This window comes from Arvicola amphibius, chromosome 6 (assembly GCF_903992535.2).
Source record: "Arvicola amphibius chromosome 6, mArvAmp1.2, whole genome shotgun sequence".
NCBI classification, from domain to species: Eukaryota; Metazoa; Chordata; class Mammalia; order Rodentia; family Cricetidae; genus Arvicola; species Arvicola amphibius.
In genome coordinates this window covers 82,748,452-82,772,450 of record NC_052052.2, presented here as the reverse complement: position 1 = coordinate 82,772,450, position 23,999 = coordinate 82,748,452, and the positions used below count along the sequence as shown (strand labels likewise).

Genomic DNA, 23,999 nt, shown 5'->3' with positions numbered 1-23,999 from the left:
TTCCTTTTATATAAGCACGTACTGCAAAGAAAAAGTACGTGAAGTTAGCCTGGTGTCACCCCTATTGTCAGAACAACAAACCAAGGTAAATCCAAGACCAGGGATTCACTTAAAAAGAAGGTCATCATAGAGCCTCATAAATCTCAAAGAGTAGGGTGAGCAAATATGAGTTTGAACATCTCACACATTATTTCGTTAAAAATAACACAATTTCATGGCACAGTCCTAACTAAACATTTTTAAAAGAAAACGCAAAGTTTTTATCGGATGGGTAAATGGAGACTTTGGACCAGCCGTTAGGCCGTCTCCTCACACCGACGCTCTCAGTACTGCACACCGTTTTTCAATAACAACAAGCCCAAAAGAAACTTCTGGTCCCGAGTGTGCCTCATGCACCGGATCCTGTGACTCCCGGTCACTCGGGATCGGCCTCCTCGCCCGCCCCGCCGCTCCTTCCCAGCGGGGACGAGCCCAGATCCCAAGCACGTGGCGGGCGCGGGGCCCCTTCCGGTGCCCTAGGGGAGCGCGGCTGATGAAACGCTCCCGGCGGGGCCCGGAGACGAGGCCGCAGGGCGGCTCCGCCGAGGAGACCCGCTCGGGCGGGGCGCGGGAGGCGCGGGAGGCGGGCGCTGGGACGCCGGCACAGAGGCGCCTTGGCGCAGAAGGAGCCTCCGACCCTGCGCGTCCCCGGGCTGCGGTGAGTGTGCGCGGACCGTGCGCGCGCCCGTAAAACGCCCGCGCTCCGGGGGTTGGGGCCGCGGAGCTTGCGTGCGCGTCCCGCCGCTAAGGCTCGGGTGACTTGTTCCCGCCCCACGCGTCAGGCGTGGGAGCTGCGGGGTAGGGCGAGTGATTTCTGGGGTGAGGGAGCCCCAAGGCCAGAGGGCAGACCAGGGAGCCAGCTGCCCAAGGCCAAGGCCAGGTACGACGGGAGGCGCCGGGCCGGGCTAAGCCGGCTTTGTGTTCTGGCTCCCTCTGGGTTTTTGCTCCCTGACCTTGGATAGTCAGTCAGCTTTCTCTTCCGGGGCTTAATGTCCACATCATTGAAATGGGTAGTTTGGATTCCTTGTCTAGCTAGGCCTTTTCTGTCCTAAACTTTTGGGACTGGGTCGCCCCTCTGATCTGTTGGACTCGCAGTGTAATGAAGCTGAGTTTGAAGAAGGAAAGCCGCTTTCTCTTTCCTTTCAGGGCAGCCTGGGCAGGCGCTTAGTTGTCGGTGAGGCTGGCAGGCACTGTGCAGTGATGGGACCCCTGGGAGCTTGAGTATGCACAGCCTGGAAAATCTGGTTGAAATGTGGATCCCCTAAGGGACTGGTAGGAGTCTCGGAGCTTGCTCGTTCTGTGCTCAGCTTACCCTTGCATCGGGCTCCCTGACTTGTGTACTGAAGCCTGGAGCACGGCTGAGGGGATGGTAAATGGTCAGCATCTGCCCTTGGGGTTTTGCCTTCATCCTCATGGCCCTGTAGGCTCTGGGCTGGATGAGGATCTACAGAGGGAGCCATCCTGACCTCTGGGTCTGAACACATTCAAATTTGGCACGGCTTCTTTCAGTTTCCACTTTGGTGAAGCCTAGGAACATCTAGGCAGCCCCTTTGCTGCCTGATTGCCTCTTCATCTTTCTGGCAGTTCTCTTGGCGCGTGCCTTTCCTAGTGATCCCTGCAGGGAGAACTGAGCAGATTCTTCATGTTGCATTCCTGGTTTTACAGTCGGGGTCTGTCTCTAGAAGTTTCTCAAGGAACGCTTGTGGTCGATGTCAGCTGCCTTCGCTCAGTAAACGCTCTTCTCCAAGGGTAGATCTTGTGAACAGGGAACCGCAGGGTAACCCTAAATTACTCTCCTGGTCCCTGCTCCAGAAACGGAGGCAAAGAGAAGTCCAGTGCGTTTCTCATGGCCACCAAGGTGGGAAGTGGTTGGGCTGGCCAGGTTGCTTCCAGCCAGCCCAGGCAGCCGTGGGAGTGTGACAGGCCTATGACTGGAGTCTGCTGATTGGGTCTATGTGGGCAGCCTAGGGGTGCTGTGGTGCTGTGATTTCTGCCCCCAAAACAATGCTTCATTGTGGGATTTTGCAACCAGTGGATCCTTCTGTACAGTCCCAGGCTTCAACACCAGCCGGTGTCAGCTCCTCCTGGCCTTTGCAGCACTTCAGTGGTGTGAGGCTGAAGTGTGGCCCCGAGTCCTCTGCCTGGACCCTGGACGACAGATGACAAGGTTGTGTCTGCCTTGTGGTCCAGTAGTTGAGCAGAGGAAGCAGAGGGGTGTCGACTCTGGGCGCAACCTTATGGCTGTTTTTGTGGCTTTTGTACCTCTTGGGGGTATACAAAAGAAAACGGGCACGGTGAGGTTGGCTGGTAAGTACCTAGTGTGTGAGACTGCTGCTGTGGGCCAGGTCAACGGTGAGCAAAGACGAGACTCCGTCTTCCCATGAAGAGCATTGCAGGGTGGGAGGGCATGGTACTGTGGCCTGACCTTGGAGACACATGGGGGGCCTTCTCTGCCACTCAGTTGTGGAGAGGTCTTGGCCGTGAAACAGGAAAGGAAGGACCCTGTGGGCAGAGCACTGAACACCAGGCTCTTCCTGAAGCAGCCAAATGAGGCAGGCCTCCCTGCCCATTGCACAGATGCTCACAGCAGAGTTCAGACCCGGGGATGGGCGGGTGTTGAAGGTGACTGCATCGATCCGACCAGACTTTGGCTCCAAAGCATTCATGTATTTTCCTAACGTGTTGTTACTGTTTGGCCTTAGGCTCCCAGCTTGGTAACATTCATCTTTTATCTGTTTTTCATTGGGAGAAAGGCTCCCAAGGAGCCATCCAGACTCACCCTTTAGTACAGTTCCTTGTGTTGTGGTGACCACCCAACCATAAGACTATTTTTGTTGTTAATTCATAATTGTAATTTTGCTACTATTATGAATTGTAATGTAAATATCTCTGTTTTCCAATGGTATTTTGGGGGTCACGACCCACAGGTTGAGAACCACTATTCTAGAGCTTAACGTTGGGCTGGCTTCAGGTATATGGGCCTCCTCGTATGGAGCTGTCTTTCCCTACAGTTTGGTTTTATTATGCTGCCACCATCTTTTTATATATATAATTTATTTAACTTTATTTTATTTGCATTGGTGTGAAGGTGTCAGATCCCCTGGAACTGGAGTTACAGTTGTCAGCTGTCATGTGGGTGCTGGGAATTGAACCTGGGTCCTCTGGAAGAGGAGTTAGTGCTCTTAACTGCTGAGCCATCTCTCCAGCCCGCTGCCACCATGTTCATTTCTTCAGTTTTGTGCGTTTGTGTGAGTGTGGGTGCACACATGCTATAACATGAATGCAGAGGTCAGGGCACAGCTTTTGAAAGTAGGTTGTTGCCTTCTCCCTTTCTGAGGCAGGGTCTGTCTGTATTTCTCCTTTTAGTTTTATTTATTATTATAATAGATTTATTTATATTTATATTTCCAAATGAATAAAACATATTTAATATTTATAATAAATTATAGATTTATTACCTTATGTGTTTTGCCTGTATGTATGTCTATACTGTGTGTGTTTATTACCCTTGTGGGTTCCCTGGAGCTGGAGTCATGGATGGTTGTGAGCCACTGTGTGGATTCTGGGAACTGAACCCTGGTCCTCTGTAAGGACATCAAGTACTCTTCACTCTGGGCCATTTGTCCAGCCCCAGGCTCTCTCTTCTTGTGGCCTGGTCCATGAGCCTCCTGCCTTCATCTCCTCTCTCTGCCTCCCATCACCATAGGAACACTGCAGTTGTAGACATGCCTGCCACATCATCTGGCTTTTATGTGGGCACCCGGGTTGAACTCAGGTCGTCGGGTTTGTGAGTCAAGTGCTACCAGCTACTGAGTGGCCTCCCTGACCCCGGGCCCTCCGGCCCACATTGTCATTTCACAGGGCTCCCTCCCATGCAGCTGCTCCTGTTGAAGATGAAGATGAGCAGTGCAGGGGACAGAGGATCAGTTTTTCCCAGTAGAGGTCAGGACGTGGCCTTGGGGCCAGTTTGTGTCATCTGGAGGCTTTATGTGGCCCCCAGTGTCACCTTCCTTGGTAGCAAATGAATGTTGCAAAGGACCGTCCACCAGACACTCATAGGATCATGTGCCAGTCTTGGGTATTTGAGTGGAACATGATTTTCCTGGGGATACATGGCACAGGTTGCAGCAGATTGGTGACCCAGGAAGTCATCAAGGGAGCCCGTGCATGGAGCATCCCTGCTTTGACTGATGCCTGCTGTACCTCTGGGCCAGCTGATGCTGCAGGCATTGGCCGTATCTTCATTATCCTTCTGAGGGAGCTAGCTGCAAAGCCAGAGCTTACTCTCCTTACCGGCTTTTCTAAGTTTAACCACCAATGTGTGTGTGTGTTGGCTTGGCCACCTGGAAGCCCCAGCGACCCAGCCTTGCCTCAGTCACCGCAGCTGTGTGTAAACAATCACACCAGGATTGCTCTTTCAGATGAGGCAGGGCTTTGCGGTAGCCCACCCCTGTCTGAAGCTGACTGTGTAGCCCGGGCTTGGCCTAAACTTTTCTATCCTATTGCCTTTCTCCCCATGCACCCTTCAGTGTTGGGATTATGTAGATCAGGCTGGTGACTTCACATAAATCTGTCTGCTTCTGCCTCAAGAGTGCTGGTATTGAAGGGTTAAAATAATTCATATTCATGGAGTATGCTCTCTGTCCCCCATGGCCTTCCTGTGTAATGTCCACTGATTCCTTGTAGTGGGCCTGTGGGGGGAGGGCCGCTAGATCTGGAGAAGCCTATTTGAAGCTCTAAGGTTAAGCCACACATCCAAGTTTATACAAATAGAAATAGGAGGAGGCGGGACCGCAGTGAACCCTGAACATGGACCTCACCCCTTTAAGGAACTGGAGTGTAGCCTAACTGTCTGGCTAGTTCTCCTCTTCATGCTTGTCAGGACTCTGTCTGTAATCTGTGTTTCCTGTTTGTTATTCCTGTGTCCTCTAGTTTCATCTTATGCAACTTGCAGTGTTTTGTAGGAAGCTGTGTAGAAACAGCCTCCCCATAACGAATGTGATGCCTGCCTCAGTCTTGCTTACCTGGGCATCTCAGGAAGAAATGATTGGGGCCTGGTGTGGCTGAGATGGAGAAGACCCACAGCTGGAAGGGGAATTCTCAGCTGAGGCCTGGGGAGGTTTTAGTTCCCTCTTCTCATTCTGAGAAAGAATTTCCTCAGTAGGATAGAAAAGTCAGCATTTAGACTCCTGATGGCCGTCCCTGGCCTTTGGCCACTCTGGCCCCAGGGAAGGCCAGGGAGCCCAGCTCACCTTCTTTCTTGTGCTGTTTTTCATAGGCCAGTGGAGGTGGGACACTGCCCAGCATGAACTGTACGCCCAGAAACAGGAAGTAGAAGCGGGAGCAGCTGCCTCTTGGCCATGGCCTGTGAGCCTCCCACAGACCCTGGTGGGGCAGCTGGTCCCCTGCCCACCTCTATCCTGGGCTGCAGCACCCTGCCTCAAAGGAGCCCTCCTGGCTGGGGTCAAGGTAAGGCCATGACCCCTACTCCATCTCCCCTTCTCACTGTGTCCCATTCTGTGCTGAACCTATAGGTGTGAACCTATAACTGGGGTCTCTGGATAACTGGGTGCCTTTGGGATTCAGCTCCAGGCCACTGCCACTGCCTCTTGCCACCACCTTTCCTTCCCACTAGATGACCTTTTTAGATGTGCAGCCTGCTGGCACATTCTGTCCCAGGCTTTCCACCGGACATGCTGTGAAGACCCATCATTCCCCAGGCCAGCCATAGCTCTGCCTGCTGCCCTGTTCGCTGTTCTTTGCCAGGGTATTCTGTCTCAGGACCTCTGTACATAATGTTCTTTCTACCCATGCTTTTTTGGCACTTGGTTACCATTCATCCTTTGGCCCTCAATTCATCCTTCCTTCCCATGGCAAATCATTTGATGGCTTAGCCTTAGTTGGGATTTTCTGATGTATTCTTCCTGCGCAACTTATTTAGTATATCAGTTATCTATGTGATAAATATTGAGTGTCCAGCCTCCCTACCATAATGGAAGTTCAGGGAGGGTAGGACTGGGTACTGTCTCACCCTTCCCGTGTCTGTAGAACCAGCAGGAGGCCTGGTCCATGGGAGACATGGAGTCAGTATTGTGCTGAATGAAGGGATGGATGGTAGCTGGGTATAGCAAGGAAAAACAGCACTGTAAACTGTGGGTGTTCTATAGAAATGTAGGGCCTGATAGTGGGCCTGAAACTCAGTGTTCAAAAAAGCTGTATGACTGTGTTATTGTTATAAAGCAATTTAAACATCTATCCATGCTGTAGTAGAAAGGAACAGGATGAAGTATTTTTTTTCTTCAAGACTTGAAAGGGATCCCTCTGCTGAATTAGAAAGCTCCCTCTTGCTGCTTTGTGCATATTCTCTCTCTCTCTCTCCCTCTCTCTCTCTCTCTCTCTCTCTCTCTCTCTCTCTCTCTGCTTTACTTAGCTTAGGTCTAGAAGCAAGCATTTCTAAGTGCAGGAATCATGTTGCCAAGAATCCAGGAACTCCTAGTAGAAAGGTAAATAGAGACTCGGTGAAAGGTCTTTGTAGGGTTTGGGCAAATGCTTGTAGCCCAGGGTGTAGCTGTCTGAAGGTTCCAGACTTTCCTGGGGGAGGCTCATCCTGTGTGGCAGCGAGGGCACCAATGGAAGACGTCATGGGATGGTGGCTGTGTTTGGGCACTACCTCTTCCTTTGGGAGACGTCACGGGATGGTGGCTGTGTTTGGGCACTACCTCTTCCTTTTGTTTGTTCCATCTCCGTCCCCCAGGTCAGCTGGGTAGACTCTGCTTTCCAGGGCTTGGCTTCTTTTTCCTTGTGAACAGCATCCACTTCTTGGAACTCTTGGAGCAAGCGTGTAGTGTGGGCTCCAGTTTTCCAGTAGGGGTCTAGTTAGCGGCTCTTGTTTCTTTTCTGTCTGTCCCTTCCATTTGAGTAGTCTTCAGTTTAATGTTATACTTTCATCAAGGTGGGGGTGGGGCATAAAAGATATATTAGTGTTGTCTTATCAGGACTTCTGAGTTCTGAACAGCTTGTTTCCAAGTTATGATCTCACGGGGCTAGTAATTCACACACTTGAGGTGACATCCAGACTGTCCTCTGAATGGCTGACAGTCTTCCATGGTGGCTGTGACCATTGGTAGGTAAGGAAATAGTTTCTCCTACACATTCACCTTGTGAGTAATAGACGGGGTCACAGTGTGATCCCTCAAGGTCTGGCCTGTATTTTATCCATGTACCGCACTCCTTTCAAAAAGTAAAGGGAGGGCAAAATGGAAAGTTCTTGTGGCGAGGCCCTAGAGTTTAGAATTCTGCGATGGAACCTTTGAGAGTGGGAGTGCTCTTCCTTCCTGACCCAGACTATGAGAAGCCTATCAAGGCTGAGGATCAGAGTCCTATCATACTAACTATGTGTCATATATGTATGCAGGGCACTAAACCAGCTCAGACAATCTTATGATGAACAGACCAGCACAGAAGCGTGGCGTAAAGGAAGGGCTTAGTCTGAACAATTACACACGTGTATACCCATTCTTTATGTGTGCAGACGAGGCGGGGCAAGGCTCTGTGTGTGTCCTTTCCCTTCCTCTTCCCACTGGTATAGACGACCCACACTGCTTAGCTTGTGACTCCTCCTCCTGTGGCCTAAGCTAGCAATGGTGTAGCTCTCTGTGACCTGCCTCCTTTTAAGGACCATTGTGATTCCATCAGCCCCGCTGGGTACTGCAAGCTGCGGTTCCTGCTTAGGGCCAGCTGATGATCCGTGCCCTGCATTCCACCTGCAGTGTTCATTCCTCTTTGCCCTGGCAGCAGTCTGGGGATGCAGGTGTGGCCATCTGGGGCTGATGTTTCATGGTAACTATTTAGATCTGATATTTGGCTCATTGCTGGGATTTAAATTCTTCAACTGAACTTCCTGTTCAGGGTTTGCCCAAACATCAGGCCCCTAATGTTTTTCAGCCTTTGTTTCCAGCCTTGTGACAGGGCACTCAATACCACCCATTCTTTGCTTGATGTCTTTCTGCTTTGGGAAGTTATAAATTATATAGTTAACCAGTGTGGGTCTTACTTTTGCCTCCTGGGGACTTCCCAGTCAAGCTACCTCCTTAGGCTTGTGGGACAGCTACCATGTTCCTCGTTACGAGAAGGTACTCCCAGCCTGAGGTGTGATGCCTTCAGTTCTGAATGAACTCCTCCAGAGGTGCTCTTGCTTTGTCCACTGATCCTCTGATGTGCTTGCAGAGCTGCACAATGGCCAGGTCCTCACAGTCCTCCGGATCGACAATACCTGTGCACCCGTCTCCTTTGACCTGGGAGCTGTAGAAGAGCAACTACAGGCCTGGGGCATTCAGGTGAGTGCTGGCTGGCTGAGTCTGTTCTTTCTATGCACCTGGCTATGTGCCCACCCATCAGTCTCTTCACACACATTTCCTTAACGTTTACCTGCGCTGGCTGTGGGCAGGCGCATAGGAAAGTATATTAGAAGTATCCTTCCTTGCCAGCGTGTTCACTTAGAATGTGTGTGTTGGGGTTCTGTCCAGGCCTTGAGCTGGCTAAGCTGTGCACAGGTGACCAGGACCCAGTGCTAGTGATCACACTGCCCAGCAGGAGCTCGGCATGGACCAGTAAGCAAGGTCAGGCAGGCATGGATGCCACAGTAGAGGACCATACCAGGTACTGATGGCATAGGAGGAAGTTTTGAACTTCCCTGTGGTGGGTGGTCACGAAAGCTTCATGGAAGGCTAGACCCTGACAGGGTTGTTGAGGGTTATATTAAGAATACTGGGCAGGAGAAAGACATTGTAGGGGAGGGAACTGTGGTGGCAGTTCCTGGAGCTTACCACATAATGGCTCTGATACCTTCAAACAGTGAATCCAGGCCTGCACTTCACAGACCCACTGTGTGGATATGGATCCAGGCTTGCTCCCCGCTGCCTGTGTGACTTCCAGCAGGAGACTTAGCCTCTCGGGTCCTCACTTTTGTCTGTAAGAGAGGGTGATGTTAAGGCCTGGTGTGTAGGGCTTCCATTAGGATTACGTGTGTGATGCCAAGAGCATTCGTAGATGTTCTGGAACATAGCAGGCTCTCTGTGAACCTTAGCACTTGCTGTTGCTGTGAAGGACAACGGTGTGGTCTCCTCCCCAGAGCCCTCAAGGTGAGGTCTTCCTGGACTAGCCAGGAGGGATACAGGCAGCTCAGTACCCCGAAGGAAGACTTTGCAGACAGCGCTGAGCCTTTCCTGCTCTGGACGGGCTGCCTTTGCCTTCCATGTTTTCATCCCATCTTTGTGCAGAACTTCCCCCTCCTTGTTTTCTTCTCCCTCTACCTGCTTTCCTCCCTCCCTCCCTCCCTCCCTCCCTCCCTCCCTCCCTCCCTCCCTCCCTCCCTCCCTCCCTCCTTTGCTTCCTTGTGTGGTGTATGCATGTGTATGTGTTCATATGTACACGCATGTGCAGGTCAGAGGTCGATGTGTCTTCCTGGTTTGTTCTCTACCTTGTTTATTGACACAGGGTCTGTTGCTGAATGTGGAGCCGACTGATGCACCTAGACTGGGTGCCAGGGATTTTCCCAAAGTACCCAGCTATTTATCACGGGTGCTAGGAATCCAAACTTGTGCAGCAGATTTACCTACTGAGCCCTCTCCTTAAACCCCAAATCTTTCTAAAATTATTATCTTGAGATTAGTGAAGAGAGTTTGTGTGTATATTCTTGCACTGTGTTCTTGGATGACATATTTTCCACTTGGAAAAGAATGTATTTATAATGATGTTAATATGTGTATGTAGGACGGTGCATGTGTTTGCGTGTGCCAGGGTGCGTGTGTGGAAGTCAGGACAACTTGGTGACGCCTGTTCTTTCCTTCTGCTTTTCTCTGGATTCTGGGGGATGAGCTGGGCTCATCGGCACTGCTCCTTTACTCCTGAGTCCTTGAGATGTAACATGTCAAGGTGTAATTCTTTAAGTGGCTAGCACCTGTAGGGCTGGTGTGCTCTGCAAACACTCTGCTTTGGACACGGAGACCTGTGCCCTCCGTGTTTGGGATCATGTGCAAAGTATAAAACGGCAGCCCTCTGGGTGCCCAGTGCTCATCGTGTGACTCTCACTCTGCCCAGTTCCCCTGTGCACTGCCCCACTGAACATGCACCCAGCACCACAGTGCACCCATCTCTCCCTCATCTTAGAGAGGAGGAACCCAAGGCTCAGAGAAGGGTTCACTTGACCCATGTAACCCAGCACTTGAGTGACATGACCGGAGTTTGGCCCAGGGCCTGTGTCTTGCCCAAGACTGCCTATGCTTGTTGGAAGGTACCATGACTCAGGCTGTGTGGCTCCTCTGCAGGATGGCCTCGTTCTCAGGCTGCGGTTAGATGAACTGAGCCTCCCTTCCTGCCTTCCATGGTGCCTTGAATTTGCCTTCCCTTCCTCCCATGGGCAGTCCTGTGAACTGGGAACCATACTTGCTGGCAGGAAGGAGATGGGAAGTGGCTGTCCTGTAACTCATGACCTCTTTATCTTCGGTAACATAGGTCCCTGCTGAGCAATACAGGAACCTGGCTGAGAGTGCTCTCTTGGAGCCTCAGGTGAGGAGGTACATCATCTACAACTCGAGGCCCGTGCGGCTGGCCTTTGCTGTGGTGAGTAGTAGCTTAGGTCCACACTGCCTTCCACCTTGGCCTCAGGCACACCGGATGCAGCAGTATGTCCTGGGGAACCCAGCTGCCTTTGAAAGCCCAATGGCAAAGATGTGGATTTGCTGTAGAAGGGGTCAGTAGGGATGGGAATAGGGACTGGGAGCCAGGCTTCTGAGTCCGTGTTTAACCTTGGCAAAGGCTTTTCTCCTTGGGACTTGGTTTCCTTTTGTTCACAGGTAGGTGTGCTTCCTGTGTTCATAGCATGCACACACACAGATGCATGCATGTACCTACCTACCTGTATGTGAATATGCTTGCAAACATATACCTGTGACTACATATCCACACACAGAAACATGTACATATGTGGCCAAGCAGTGTGTGAACCCAGGCTATCTAGTTGAACCCTGTGTTCACGGCCCAGCTGACCCTGCCTCCCACTTCAGAGGTGAAAGAAAAGAGGGGACTAGCATTTAACAACCCCCTAACAAATACTGGACTTTGAAATGTTACCCTGCTAGTCCTGGGACTGTCCTGTGAAGAAAGCGTGATTATTCCCAGTTCACAGGTGGAGAAACCCAGGCTTAGAGAGGTCATAGCTCGTCCCAGGCCATGCTATACCGCAAAGCAAGGATAAAGGTATACCACAAGGGGTTAGATACAGAATTCTTTCCGTCAAGAGGGTTTAGGAGTGAGGGGCTCAAACTTGAGTGCTCACACACTTTACCCCAAGTCAGGTGCAACCACCTGTCTTCAGTAGGCCAGCTAAAGGAGCTATACAGAAAGTGGGGTGCAGAAAAGGAGGCTCAGCCAATGTGGCCACAGTGGAAAGTGGGAAGTGACAGGGAGCTCCAGCAGACACCCCAGAGGTCCTGACGGGAGAGCAGGGTTGAAGTGGATAGCCAAGGCCATGTACCTCTGAGCAGTCCTCAAGATAAGGCCCCTCCACCGCTGGCTCATCTTTATCAGGGTCTCAGTCTCATCCTGTGAGGTGGTCTAAGAAACTGTGGTGAGTTGTGTAAAATTTCTTTCTGGGAGACAAGTCCCCCTCTGGTGCCATTTCCCAGCATGAGATTCCTAGCAGAATTCCCATTTCTTTGGCGTCCACAGTTTCAACAGCCTGCTAATCAGATTGAGAAACATAGTGTCTCTAGAATATCTTCATTTCTGCCAGGCTGGTTACAGCCTGTTGTCAAGGTTCACTTAATAAGCAGGGAGCAGGAGCCCAGTCCCGGGGTTGGCGTGAATCCTCCCTGTTCCTGGGAGGCTGTTTGACCAGTTAGGGCTGGGGGTCTCCAAAGGGGTGCCCATGAGTGGAGCTCCTGTCCCTGACGGCTCCGTGCCTTCCTGTGTCTTTTACAGGTGTTCTATGTGGTGGTGTGGGCCAACATCTACTCCACCAGCCAGATGTTTGTCCTGGGCAGCCAGTGGGCAGGCGTGCTGCTTGCCACCCTGACCGCTGTCAGCCTGACCCTGACCCTTGTGCTGGTGTTTGAGAGACAGCAGAGGAAGGTGAGATGTGGGGCCTGTCTGTCCCTCCAGAGGGCTGGGCAGTCTGATGCTGTAATTCTGCTGCAGACAGCTGCTTTAGCTCCCCCATGGCTGCACACCCATGACTAACAGAAATTGGGTCCTCTCCATTGCCCGCCCCTCCCTCCCTCCCTCCCTCCCTCCCTCCCTCCCTCCCTCCCTCCCTCCCTTCCTCCCTCCCTCCCTCCCTTTCTTCTTTTCACAGGTTCTTACCACGTAGGCCCATAATTTAGAACTTGCTCTGTATAGGTTGGCCTGCCTCTGCCTTCTGAGTGCCGGGATTCTAGGCACATGCTACCACATGTTGCTCTTGTTTTGCTTGTTCTTTTGAGGTGGGGTCTTGTTATGTAGCCTAGGTTGGCCCCAAAAAGGCTCGTGCCACCGTGTTCTTCCTTCCCTACTCTCCTTTCTCCGTTGCTCTGCTGCTCCCCCTAAAGGTTGCCCTGTTGCGCTTTAATGCTCACAGTCCACTTTCTGATGGCCTGGGACTTTGGCTGCTCACTGGGGCAATTGCATGTGGTGCGCAAAGCCACTTGCCTCTTGGCCAAGGAGCAAATGCTCTTTGTTCTCTCGTCTTTGTTTTCTTACCCAGCTGGTGCATTTTGTTGTTTTTCAAGAGCAGTTTCCAGTAGCCCGTGTTCCTGCAGCACTCTAGGTAGCTGAGCTTGCTCACACACCTCTCCCTGGACCTGCATAGTAACTTGTGATTGTCAGGGAGGGAAGGTCACAGCCCACCTCACTGTAGTGCTGGGGCAGGAGGATGAGGGCTGGGGATGTGGGGCCATTTTCCCTCCTTGGGTGGGTTGGTGCTTCACTAACAACCTGGCCTCACTTAACTTCTGCAGCAACCTGAGAGGCAGGAAGTGGGCTCAGAGAGTTAGGGAACTTGTCCTAGATCTCATCGTAATGGAGAGCAGGGTTCAAAGCCAAGTGTATTATCCCCATCACCTTTAGAGAGGAGATCCTTGCTTCCCAGCTCCCTGTGGAACTTACTGGGTTAGTGTCTGTATACCTGCTGTGTATGGATGGTAGGTTGTCACAGGCTTTCCATGGTAACACCTTGTGACTCTGAACAGGGAGCCAAGGTCCAGAAAGACTCTGAGAGTACTGAGTGTGTGGTCTCCAGTGCTGCTGTCACAAATATAAACTTCTTTTCTTAGACTCTTGCAGTTGGGAGTGTCCCTGGGCCAGAGATTGGCAGAGCTCCTGGGGTGTATCCTCTTTCAGGACTCCATGGTTATGTGGCTCTACCTGGACATGCCAAGACCCTCTCCCCTCCCCGCTGCAAGGTCAGCTGAGCAGCCAAGACCCTCTCCCCTCCCTGTGTAAGGTCAGCTGAGCAGCTGTGTAACAGTGCATTCTCAAGTTCTGGGCAGACGCTTGGATTTAGGTTATTATTCTGCTAGCTCAGGATGCTATCTTTGGGTACCTGGAGAAGCTCCTGCCCCATGTCCTGAATCTGTGGACCTTAGTGAGGGCTCCACTTCGGCACGGCTTGGCTTCATGCCTGTGACACAGGGACAAACCATTCTGAAAGGATCTTTGTTAGGCTTTGCTTCTTGTCCAACAAGATAACGCTGCCCCTGGACTCTGTTGGGCCTTTATAATCCCTGTCCGTGGTCTATAAAAGTAAATTGTGCCTTCTGTCAGGAGACGCTTCTTTTGGGAGGAGGAGAAAGCCAGCCATCAGCCTCGGGAGGGAGAGGTGAAGAGGAAAGCTGGCAGTCCACTCCTCTCACTGACACCCATGAGTGACTCATGTAGTCTAGGGTGCCTGCTGGATGCTCGGCCTCCTCCCCGCCCCTTCTGTGATGTCAGGGAAAGCCAGGTGAGGTGCCTGACACAGGTCACAGAGAAAGACCTGCTCTCTGCTCACAGGTGCACCCCCAGGACCCTAGGTGAAGAGTCCAGAAACGATTCTCTAGGCTCTCTGGTTACTTGAGAAACCCTGCCAGGCTCCTGTCTTCCTAGTACTGATGTCCATTCTCTGGGAAGCCATGTGTGCTCTGTGCTGCCAGCTTGATGTCTATGCCCATCAGTGTTGTAGGGACACAGACTCTCTGTGATTTGTTAGCTCCACAAGCTGGGGCGGGCTAAGTTACACTGCTTGGCCCTGTTTCCTCTGGCCCTGCCATAGGGCAACTGTGGGACTGAAGGTCTTATTTTATGTGGAAAGCACAGCACTTACAATAGCACTTGTATACAATAACTGCTCCATAAGTAGCAATTGTTATTGTTGTTGACTTTGTTTGCCCGTGAAGAAAAGATTAAAGGTGTACAGCTGTCCCCAGGGATTTCTTATCAGGACCTGGCAGACCTCTTCTTCCTGATTGTGCCCCTGAGGATTAGTGCCCTCCCTGCGTCACTTAGTGTCTGTGAGGGTCTCAAGCTTTCATGCCCCTTCCATTGCTTTTTCCCCTCATGTGGTGAGTGATTAGCCTTCTCAAGAACAGAAGGGTGGTGGGTACAATAGCCAAGACTCTACCTCATGTCCACCCCGGAGATGCCCGTGTGTGGCCAGGGTGACACAGTGGAAAACACAGGTTCCCTGTCACATGTCCGGAACGTCCACCCTCGAGTGGTCCACATGCGGTGGCTCCTTTTGTCATTGTTCAGTCAGGACAGTTTCCACCTCTGCTCTAGGATGAGGATGAGGAGGTGAATGACCTGTACAGGGTGACACAGGCAGTGGGGGCAGGGACTGAACTCTCAGTGAGTGAGTTTCTCAACAGGCGAGCAAGACCGCCCAGAGTCCTGATCAGAGACAGTGGGGGCATTCCAGTGCACTGTGACCCCGGGTAAACCCATGTGTGCAGGGGAGTTAAGATGACATACTGAGAATTCTAGAGAGATTTCCTACCTCCTCCATGCCCAGTGATCTTTTTCCATGCCCAGGTATGTCAGAGGACAGGCCCTGGGCATGTAGAACTTTCATGGGCCAGTCCTGCAGTGGGAGGCATGTGCTGGCCACCCTGGCCCTCTGTGTGGCCCTGCGGGAGAGCCCTGCACATGTCCAGTTTCCCCGTGGGGCCTGCTCTTTCTCAGTGCTTCCCTTCCACTGCTCTAGGAGCTACTACTAAAGACCCCGGGGTCTCTTCCCCAGGCCACTGCTCTGGGTCTGTTACACCTCTCTCTCCCCCTCTCTGGTCTCCTTGGTGTCTGCCAGCTGCAGATTTGACATTGCTTCGTATGGGTGGGAGTTGGAGGAGAAAGCTTCTCTGAGGGCTGCGGACCTCTTAGCACGTGGCCTGGGAGAACACGCCTCACCCGTGGCTTGCTGGAGGCTAAGGCCAGGGGATCTTAAATTGGAGTTCCTGTTTCAAAAAATATAAACGGAAAAAAGTAGGTGTGTTGTTAATAGAGTTGGTTTTCTGTCCATGTAAAACAGACCATCTGTCTGTCCCTCGTATTCCCCCCGAGACCACTACATTAGGATGTCATCTAGCCTGGGCTAAGACAAGACTTCCTTCACAGCTTAGTGAGCTCTCACCTCACTCCTAGGAGGAGGGGTGTGCTTTTTTATTAATCTACCACTTAAGACAGGGAGATGCAATGGAGGGACATGGGCAGTCCAGTCAGGAAACCAGAGCCAGGCTTTGGCTCAAGCTTTTTAACACCAAGTTCACCTTAAGAGGAGAATAGAGTTGTCTTGAGCATGAAGATTGATGTGTGGCCTTTGGGAGAGGGACAGACCCTCCCAAAGTCCATGTGATGTCCATGGCTGAGAAGCTCTTTGGAACCTCCTTGGAGGTCAGCCTTGGGCCGGGCACTTGTCTTTTAGGCTAACACTAACACAGACCTGAGGCTGATGGCCGCCAATGAAGCCCTTCTGAGACACCGGGTGCTGCTCGGGGTGACAGACACAGTGGAAGGATGCCAGAGTGTGATCCAGGTACTGTGTCTCAGAGTGACCCCTCCTGGTGGCCCACTGCAGGTGGCCTCGCATTGTCCTGGCCTGCCCTGTGAGGTCCAGTGTCTGCTGTGCTGCTGTGAGTGTCCCTCCCCTCTCCTCAGGACTCCTCTGTGCTGAACCCTGCGGTTGGGCACTGTAGGAATCAGTGTTCCTGTCCTGTATAAAACCTGCATACCCTTGAAGATAACAGCACACGGTCGCGGTGGCTTTAAAGGGACCGTGAATTCTCATGGTGGCCTAGGGCTGCAGCCAAGTGACACGGCAGGAGAGACGAGGCTGGAGAAGCTGTGTGACGCTCAGTAGCTTTCTTTGTCCCTAAGGGAGTAGAGAGATCTGACAGTAGGAGGTCGTGCGTGGGACATGGCTGAGGCAGGATCTGATCCTGTCTGCCTCTGCTCAGCGCTGAGTGCAGTCGGGCGTCCAGTGTAGTCCTGGTAAGATCTCTCCGCCCTCTGTGGAGCAGTGGTGTCCTTTATTCTTAGTCCACAGCTGAAGATAGCAGGACTTAGGGAGGGACACAGCCTCCATAGCCAGGAAGCCGAGCTGGTGCCTAGGGTGTGTGTGCTCTGGGGACCAAGGAGGTGTGCCTTCTGTGAGTCTGACAGATGTTTGCTGAGAGCTTCTGCATGCTAGACACTGCTCTCTGGGCAGAGCTGGGCTGAGGACACACGGGTCAGTTTTGTGGAGCAGATCACACCTGGGATAGCATGCAATATAAAGTTATCTTGCCTGGGATATTGGCACAAGATTCCTGGCCGTTCAAATGGGACTTTTGCGTCTCTCAAGTGTACAACTCCTTCCTCGCCTCATTCATTTCCCAGTCTCCCCTATCAGCTGACGTGTAGGAGGGACCCTGGAATGTCGCTGAATCTGCTGGTTTCCAGGTGACTAATGAAGGGACTCATCTTTTCAGAGTGGTTCCTCTCATCGCCACAGTGTCCTCTTGGGATGAGATAATGCCGTGTCTGCAGGTCTTTTAGGGCTTGGGGCTTCTGGCTGATGTGATGGGCAAGGAGAGAGGTGGCACTCAACAGGGTGGGCACGAGTTAAATTGTTAAAGGAGGATGATAGAGACTCCCGTCTCCTGTGTATAGCTGAGATTTTTTTCACAGTGAAAAGACTTTAAAAAGGTATGTGGACAGATCCTCCTTGGGGTGAGCCAGAGAGAGAGACTATGTGGCAGGAGCTGTGACTTTTGGTCTCACGTGTCAGTTGCCCTGAGCAGGGAGCAAGGTCACTACCTTGCAGATGTTAGACTCAGGATTTTACTGTTCTGCAGAACCTGATTATTGTGAATGTGGCACCATTAAGGCATCTTGATGGATATGGAAGGCTGAGCCTTATAAGGATGTCCTGGCCAGGGGGCTTCTGAAGCTGAGGTGGGAGGAAGGCTGGGAGTATCCCCAGGACATCTTTCTTACCTGTGTCCTTCTGAGGAGAGCACTGCGTTAACATCTTTGAGCTTAGTTCTGGTTGGTGAAGATGTCATTTGTGAGGGCTTTTCTCCTTTGTGTATTTGGGTCTCAGACAGAATGATACCCATGCTGCTGAGGTTAAGGATGCTAGTCCTTTTCCCCAGTGGACATGTGAAGGCCAAAGAAGTTGGGATCCGCCTGGGATTCTCTGTGGGGGATGGGACCTCGCCATTTTGTTTGTGGTTGGACATATTCTGAATTTGGTTGCAAAGCCATTTCGGGGGTGGGGCAGATGTGTGTGACCATGTAGCTTAGTGATAGTGTGTCCCCCTAGCGTTCTATCTTGGGATCAGTTTCCGGTACCACCATTTTACCCTCTGTAGCCATACAGATGAGTGCAGTCACACTGCCGGGTGGTTGTCAAAAGGATGGAGAGCGGGAGCTCGGGATAAACTTGGGTTAGAAATTTAAGGTCAGGCCACTGCTGCTTCTCTCCACAGCTCTGGTTTGTCTATTTCGACCTGGAGAGCTGTGTGCAGTTTTTGTCTGATCATATTCAGGAAATGAAGAGGAGCCAAGAGGTAAGATGACCAGCACCTTTCTCTGGATCAGCCGTTTCCTGGGGTCTCTGCATCCTGAGGTCAGCATTGCCATGGCACCCTGCTCCTGGCTGTCTAGAACCTGTGACTTCAGGCAGGGTTTGCCCTCACGGACCTTCAGCAGCTTCCCAGGACCCTGCTTTTGTGGGGAATAGTGTGATCTCACTGGCGTGGCTCTCTGAGATCAGCTGTCTGGCTCTCTAGCTGGTTCCACCCTTTCATAGCCTGCCAAACTCAGACCACACCTGTGCCCCCTGTGTTTCCTTTGTAGTCTGTGCTGAGAAACAAATTAAGCCAGCTATGTGTTGTCATGGAGACAGGAGTGAGCCCTGTGGTGGAAGGGCCTGAGGACTTGGAGGATGCCCCCCTGCTACCCAGCACTCCTGGTCCTCCGGAGAGACCACTCATGCAGACTGAACTCTATCAGCTTGTTCCGGAGGCTGAGCCGGAGGTAATGGTACCACAGCAGTTGGTGAGGTCGGCCCGTGTGTGGTTGTGATCTGAGTGATGGCTCAAGGTTTAGGTATTGGGGTTATAGTTTCTCTGAGTTGCTACCGACCATTTATACCTTGTAGGTCAGAGATGTCTTCACATTCTTTTGCTGTTGTTCACTCCAACACATATTTTGTTTATTCTGACACCTTTCTTTTTTGAGACAGAGTTTTGCTTTGTAGCCTAGATTGGCATACCCATAAACCTCCCAGCGGCTGCGATGGCAGGCTTCATCTTTACAACTGTACTTTAGAGCACTTATGGGAATTAACTTTGTACTTCCTGTACTTTTGTTGGCATGTTTAAATATCTTGGCCATCCTTTTTGATAGCTACACTGACTGCAAGGACCATTGCATGTTGATGAGTCATAGCCTGTCAACATTTAGATGAATATTGGTCTTTTAAAAATCTGTTGCTAGACATGATATGGTAACACATACCTGTAATGTCAACACTCAAGAAGCGGAAGTAGAAGAATTGCAGGTCTAAGCCCAGTCTGAACTATACAGGGAGACCTTGTCTCAAAGGGAAAGATTCTGTTGATCAATCACATGTTCATGTATCCATCCATCTATCCGTCCACCCACCCACCCACCCACCCATCCATCCATCCATCTATCCGTCCACCCACCCACCCACCCATCCATCCATCTATCCGTCCACCCACCCACCCACCCATCCATCCATCCATCCGTCCACCCATCCACCAACCCTCCCACCCACCCATCCATCCGTCCATCCGTCCATCTGTCCATCCGTCCACCCATCCACCCACCCACCCATCCATCCATCCACCCACCCACCCATCCATCCATCCATCCATCCATCCATCCATCCATCCGTCCGTCCGTCCGTCCATCCATCCGTCCGTCCATCTGTCCATCTCCATTATCTGTCTTCAACCATCAATCATCCACCCACCTATCTACTTAACTCTTAAACTGCTTGGAGCTGTTGTGGGAATCCTTTTATTTCTGGCTCCATCAGCCCCAGACGCTTGTCAGGTTCTGTCCTTGGGTTCTGTGTGGGTCTGGTTCTTTCCTGGTAGATAGGTGAGCTGTGAGGACAGACCCAAGTGGAGGGATGACCTTAGGTGGCATTTGGAGCTTTGACGATTACTTGCATTTTCCTTTCCTTCCTGGGATTCAGAGAATCAAGGTCTAGCCCAACCCAGCCTCCCCCTTTTGCATTGGTGGGATTCTGGGGCTTCCCAGAGGTTTATTTAAGAGAGAAAATGATTAGTCTTTCACTTTTTTTTCAGAGCAGAACTGAAAAGGTCACCTGCTATATTCAAGGGGCTTGTGTGTCTGGGTTGGCATGCAGAAGCTCATTAAATATGGCCCTTTCACGTTCTTTCCAATTTCCTCAAACCCTTAGAAACACAATTTCCTGTCCTGATTATCATGTGTGTATGTTTCTGTATGCACATTTTGAAAGTAGCTTATCAGTTAGCTAGGGAAAATATAACCCCTACTCAGGTCTCAATGGGCAGCTAGACTCCCTGTGTCTGGAGGAGCCCAGAGTCTGTGACGTATGGAAAGAATCAGAACAGCCTCTCACATTTTTAAGGATTTTTATCCTGCAAAGGACATGTCAGCACACCCCTGAGGTCTCGATGACCTTCCCTTCTTTGATGGGTGGAGTGAGGCTGCTTGGCTCTCAGAATGAGGGAGCAGGCAGGAGAGGGCATTGGTTCTTACAGTATTGATCTTGGGCTGATTGGCGAGGCCAAGCTGAGCAAATGCTGAGGTTCCAGGGTGAGCCTGGCTTCTGCTCTCAGTAGTGGTGATGGATCTAGTGATATTTACTGAGCTGGCCTCACCCCCTCACGACAGCACATATTGCCTGCCAGTGAAGATAGTGCCTCAGCCAGGCCGACACTTGCCCAGTGAGCACGGCATGGAGGAGCTGGAGTTCTCCTGTCCTTGATCTCAGCACCTGTTTTTAATTACTAGCTGCACAGCGCAACCTCTCTGGATCCCACACCCAGCAATGCTAACCTCCCTTCTGCTTCCCCCAGAACCTGGGGCCACTGTGTCCTTCGTGCTCAGTATTGTTCCTCTGAGGTACTCAGTTTCCATCAGCAAACCCTATGACATCTGGTAGCAGGATGCTGACCAGGCACCATATGTGAACCGAAGATCTCCTGTCATGGGATGCTTCTCCCCATCCAGCCCCATTAGTGATTTTCTCCAAGTGAGTCAGTCAGAATTCATGGGCTTTAGAAAGTGTAAAGAGGGCGTAGGTAGGGCCGGGGTGATACTTCTTCAGTGCTCTGAGGGTAGAGGTCTTCTGGGGCATACTAACATCCGTGTGCTTGGGATGGAACCCAGGGTGTCAGGCATGCTAGGTGCATGATTTGCTTTTGAGAACCCTGTGTATCTTGTTAGTAAGCTCTCCTTGGGGATGCCGCAGCCAGGGCCATAGAAGATCCAGTGAGTTGCAGAATGGGGGTTCTTGGCCAGACTGCATCTTCCAAGAGCCCTAGGCAGTGGTCTCACCTGTTCTTCCCCTGGAGCATGCCTCCCGGGTAGGGCAGGATTTGGGCTTCTCCTGGGGCCAAGCCCTGTCACCCCCAGGACTGTCTGCTGTGCTCATGTTGCTTCCACAACTCTTGCAGGAGATGGCCCGGCAGCTACTGGCAGTGTTTGGTGGCTACTACACTCGGCTCCTGGTGACCTCTCAGCTGCCCCAGCCAATGGGAACCCGACATACAGACTCTGCACAGGTCCCATGCCCCTGTCAGCTCATAGAAGCACACATTCTGGGAACAGGATGCTGCCCATTCCTGGCCAGGTGACCTGTGGACAAAGACGTTCATCTTCCTCTAAGATTGAGAAGTCGGGGAGGAGTCAGGAGCCTGGCGTGGCTGACCCTGAGCTCGGATGAGATCAGCATTTAGGGACACTTTGGAAGTGTCTGTCATGTTGGTCATGGGGTCCCCAAGTGCACACCAGATGTCTTGTCAACATCATATACTGTCCTGGCCTCGCTGAATCTGGTGGCTGAGCTGGATAGGGGCAAGGAGACCAGGGCTGGTGGTCATCAGCAGGGGCACTTGGAAAAGAAGACCCTGTTGGTGCGACTCAGACTGATCTTGTGGGCGACATGCTGGCTTGTGTCATGCTTCTGTCCTGCGTAGCAGCAGTGCTTCCTCACACTCCACTGTTCTGGAGTGAAGTGTGGTCAGACATGCTGGGTTTGAGTAGAAAGCTCAGAGGCTCCCCAAGAGTTTGAAGACTGCCCACAGCCCCATGTCTAAAGCCCTCATTTGGTGTGAAGGTCCAGCTCCGAGTTCCAGCTTTGTGGTCTCTTCCAAGAATCACCACCCTAAATTGGAACTCTTCCCCAGACTGGCAGGGGCAGCTTTTGTGTCCCTTCTGCTGCTTTCCGTCATTGAAATTCCTCATGGAACTGCCCCTATTATTGATGTTTATGTTATTCCAGTTTTTCCTGTACATACTTCTTTTTCTATCGAGACTGTAAACTCCTCAGGGTCCAACACTGCACCTACCTTCCTTTTGTGAATGACCTGGACTTACTTAAAACAAAAATACTTCTGAAAAGTCCCATGGATCGGTTGCCTTATCCTCTTCCCAGTTGTGGCAGATGGTTCTGCAAACGTGGTTGAATGATAAGATCCGGGTCGTGATGGAGCAGATTCTGGTCCTGAGCTGCGTGGCTGTGTTTGTCCACCCTCCACTTACCGGATGGTCCTGGTCATTCCCGGCGTATTGTGCTGGTATTCTTACCTCAGTGCCCACAGTGCTCCCATAACCCCTGACCCCAAACTAAGGTGTCCTTGGTGATATGCCATCTCAGGGAGCTCTGATGTAGCTAGTAACCTGGATTCTTGCACATCTGCCGTCTCTAGGGCTGTGTGGCCATGGCTGAGTGTTCTGCCTTCTCGGTGTGTCCACTGACTCCTTTTAGAGCCCTGTGGTGGACTGAAGTGGCACAATGCGGGGACCTGCTGGTTAAGACACTTCCTACCTCTGCTTTTCCTGTGTCCAAGACGGAGGAGTCCCCAGCCATATCCTGGGGTAGCTTTGCTTAGTGGAATTATTCACGGCCTTTTGACCCACTGTGGGAAATGTCCCTGAATTTGATCAGGAAAGCCTGTGCTTGTCATCTGGGCACAGAACCCTTCAGTGTGATGACGGAGAATAAAACAGTTTGGTGAATTACTGAGCAGCTCGGTTCGGCTCGTGGAGGCTTGGTGTGGTCCTTCCACTTTCTTTCTAGAACTTCTGCCTTCCTGCTCTTTGGGGACTTTGGGGAGAGTCATGGTGGACTTGCTCTTGTAGACCAGGCTGGTCTCGATCTCACAGAGATCGCCTGCCTCTGCCTCCTGGGTGAAGATTTTTTTAAAAATATTTTATTTTTAATCATATGTAAGTGCGGGGAATTAAACCCAGGTCCTCTGCAAGAGCGGTCCATGCTCTTAACTGCTGAGCCGCCTCTACAGCCCAGTGCACCAAGGTCTTAAGGATCTATTTCTATCTAAGGCAGGGCCCTGGACACACCGTCATGCAGGTAGGAGCATTCAAAATCAAGTCCACTCATCCTTCCAGCCTTCTGGTCTCCGCCCCATCAGCCTGGCAGATGGTTGCAAAAATGAATGGGAACAACTTGGTGTTTGCAACACCGAGTCACAAGCTGCAGCAGGAACTCAATAGCCTGTCACGGTTTCTTTGTTAAATTCTTGCTGTCTGGGTTTGTAGTAGGCACCTGCTTGTGTTTAAGTTGCCTCTTGTCTCTCACCTGTTGTTCCATCACCACAGGGCTGCGTATAGGAATAAAGCTTGGTCAGATCTCCCGTTCAGGTAGGGATGGCATGGTGAGGGAAGGGTGGGGGCAAGCTGTGACTTTGCAGCAGATTCTAGCCTGCTCTGTGCTTCTCACTTCCTCATCTGTCAGGACTGGGTTGTGTAATGGTGGTGACAGAGGTGCTGTCACATGACTCAAGACCTGTTTCCTGGTGTGTATGTCTGAGGTTTCAGCCCCCAGGCTTCATTTCTTTGTGGTGCTGGAGGTGCAAGTCAGGCCTCTGGCTGAAAGGCTGTGGAGGGGGCTGTTGCTGAGCCCCACCTCAGCCCTCGGATGGCTTGTTTTTCCCTTTCAGTAGCTGCCAGATGGTTTTCTACTTGAACATAAGCACAAGTTTTTAACAGGCTGTTGAAATCTGTCATTAATAATTTTATTTGGTACCAGTGAGGGAAAACTCTAGTCATGAATATATATTTTGCCTTTCTTTAATTTCTACTTTTTCTTTTTTTAAGTTCGGGTCTCATGTAAATGAGAGCTGGCCTCACACTCTTTGTGGCTGAGGATGACCTTGAATTCCTAATCCTGCCAACACCTAAATGCTGAGGTGACCTGTGTGTCCAGT

At 51.4% G+C, this 23,999-nt stretch overlaps 1 protein-coding gene across 2 annotated transcripts; it reads left to right on the top strand.

Moving 5' to 3' along the window:
• The first annotated feature begins 493 nt into the window (after nt 1-493).
• On the top strand, nt 494-22,798 carry Tmem268 (transmembrane protein 268). Of its 2 annotated transcripts, none has more exons than XM_038334049.1 (9): nt 494-697; nt 5,318-5,508; nt 8,266-8,375; nt 10,552-10,659; nt 12,019-12,168; nt 15,968-16,078; nt 18,015-18,095; nt 18,385-18,564; nt 21,228-22,798. In XM_038334049.1, the coding sequence occupies exons 2-9, from the start codon at nt 5,400-5,402 to the stop codon at nt 21,405-21,407; spliced, it is 1,029 nt and encodes a 342-aa protein (XP_038189977.1). In that variant the 5' UTR covers nt 494-697; nt 5,318-5,399; the 3' UTR covers nt 21,408-22,798. The 2 variants fall into 2 exon arrangements, with proteins under 2 accessions (XP_038189977.1, XP_038189976.1); XM_038334048.1 differs by lacking the exon at nt 494-697 and adding an exon at nt 726-919.
• Nucleotides 22,799-23,999: the final 1,201 nt, after the last annotated feature.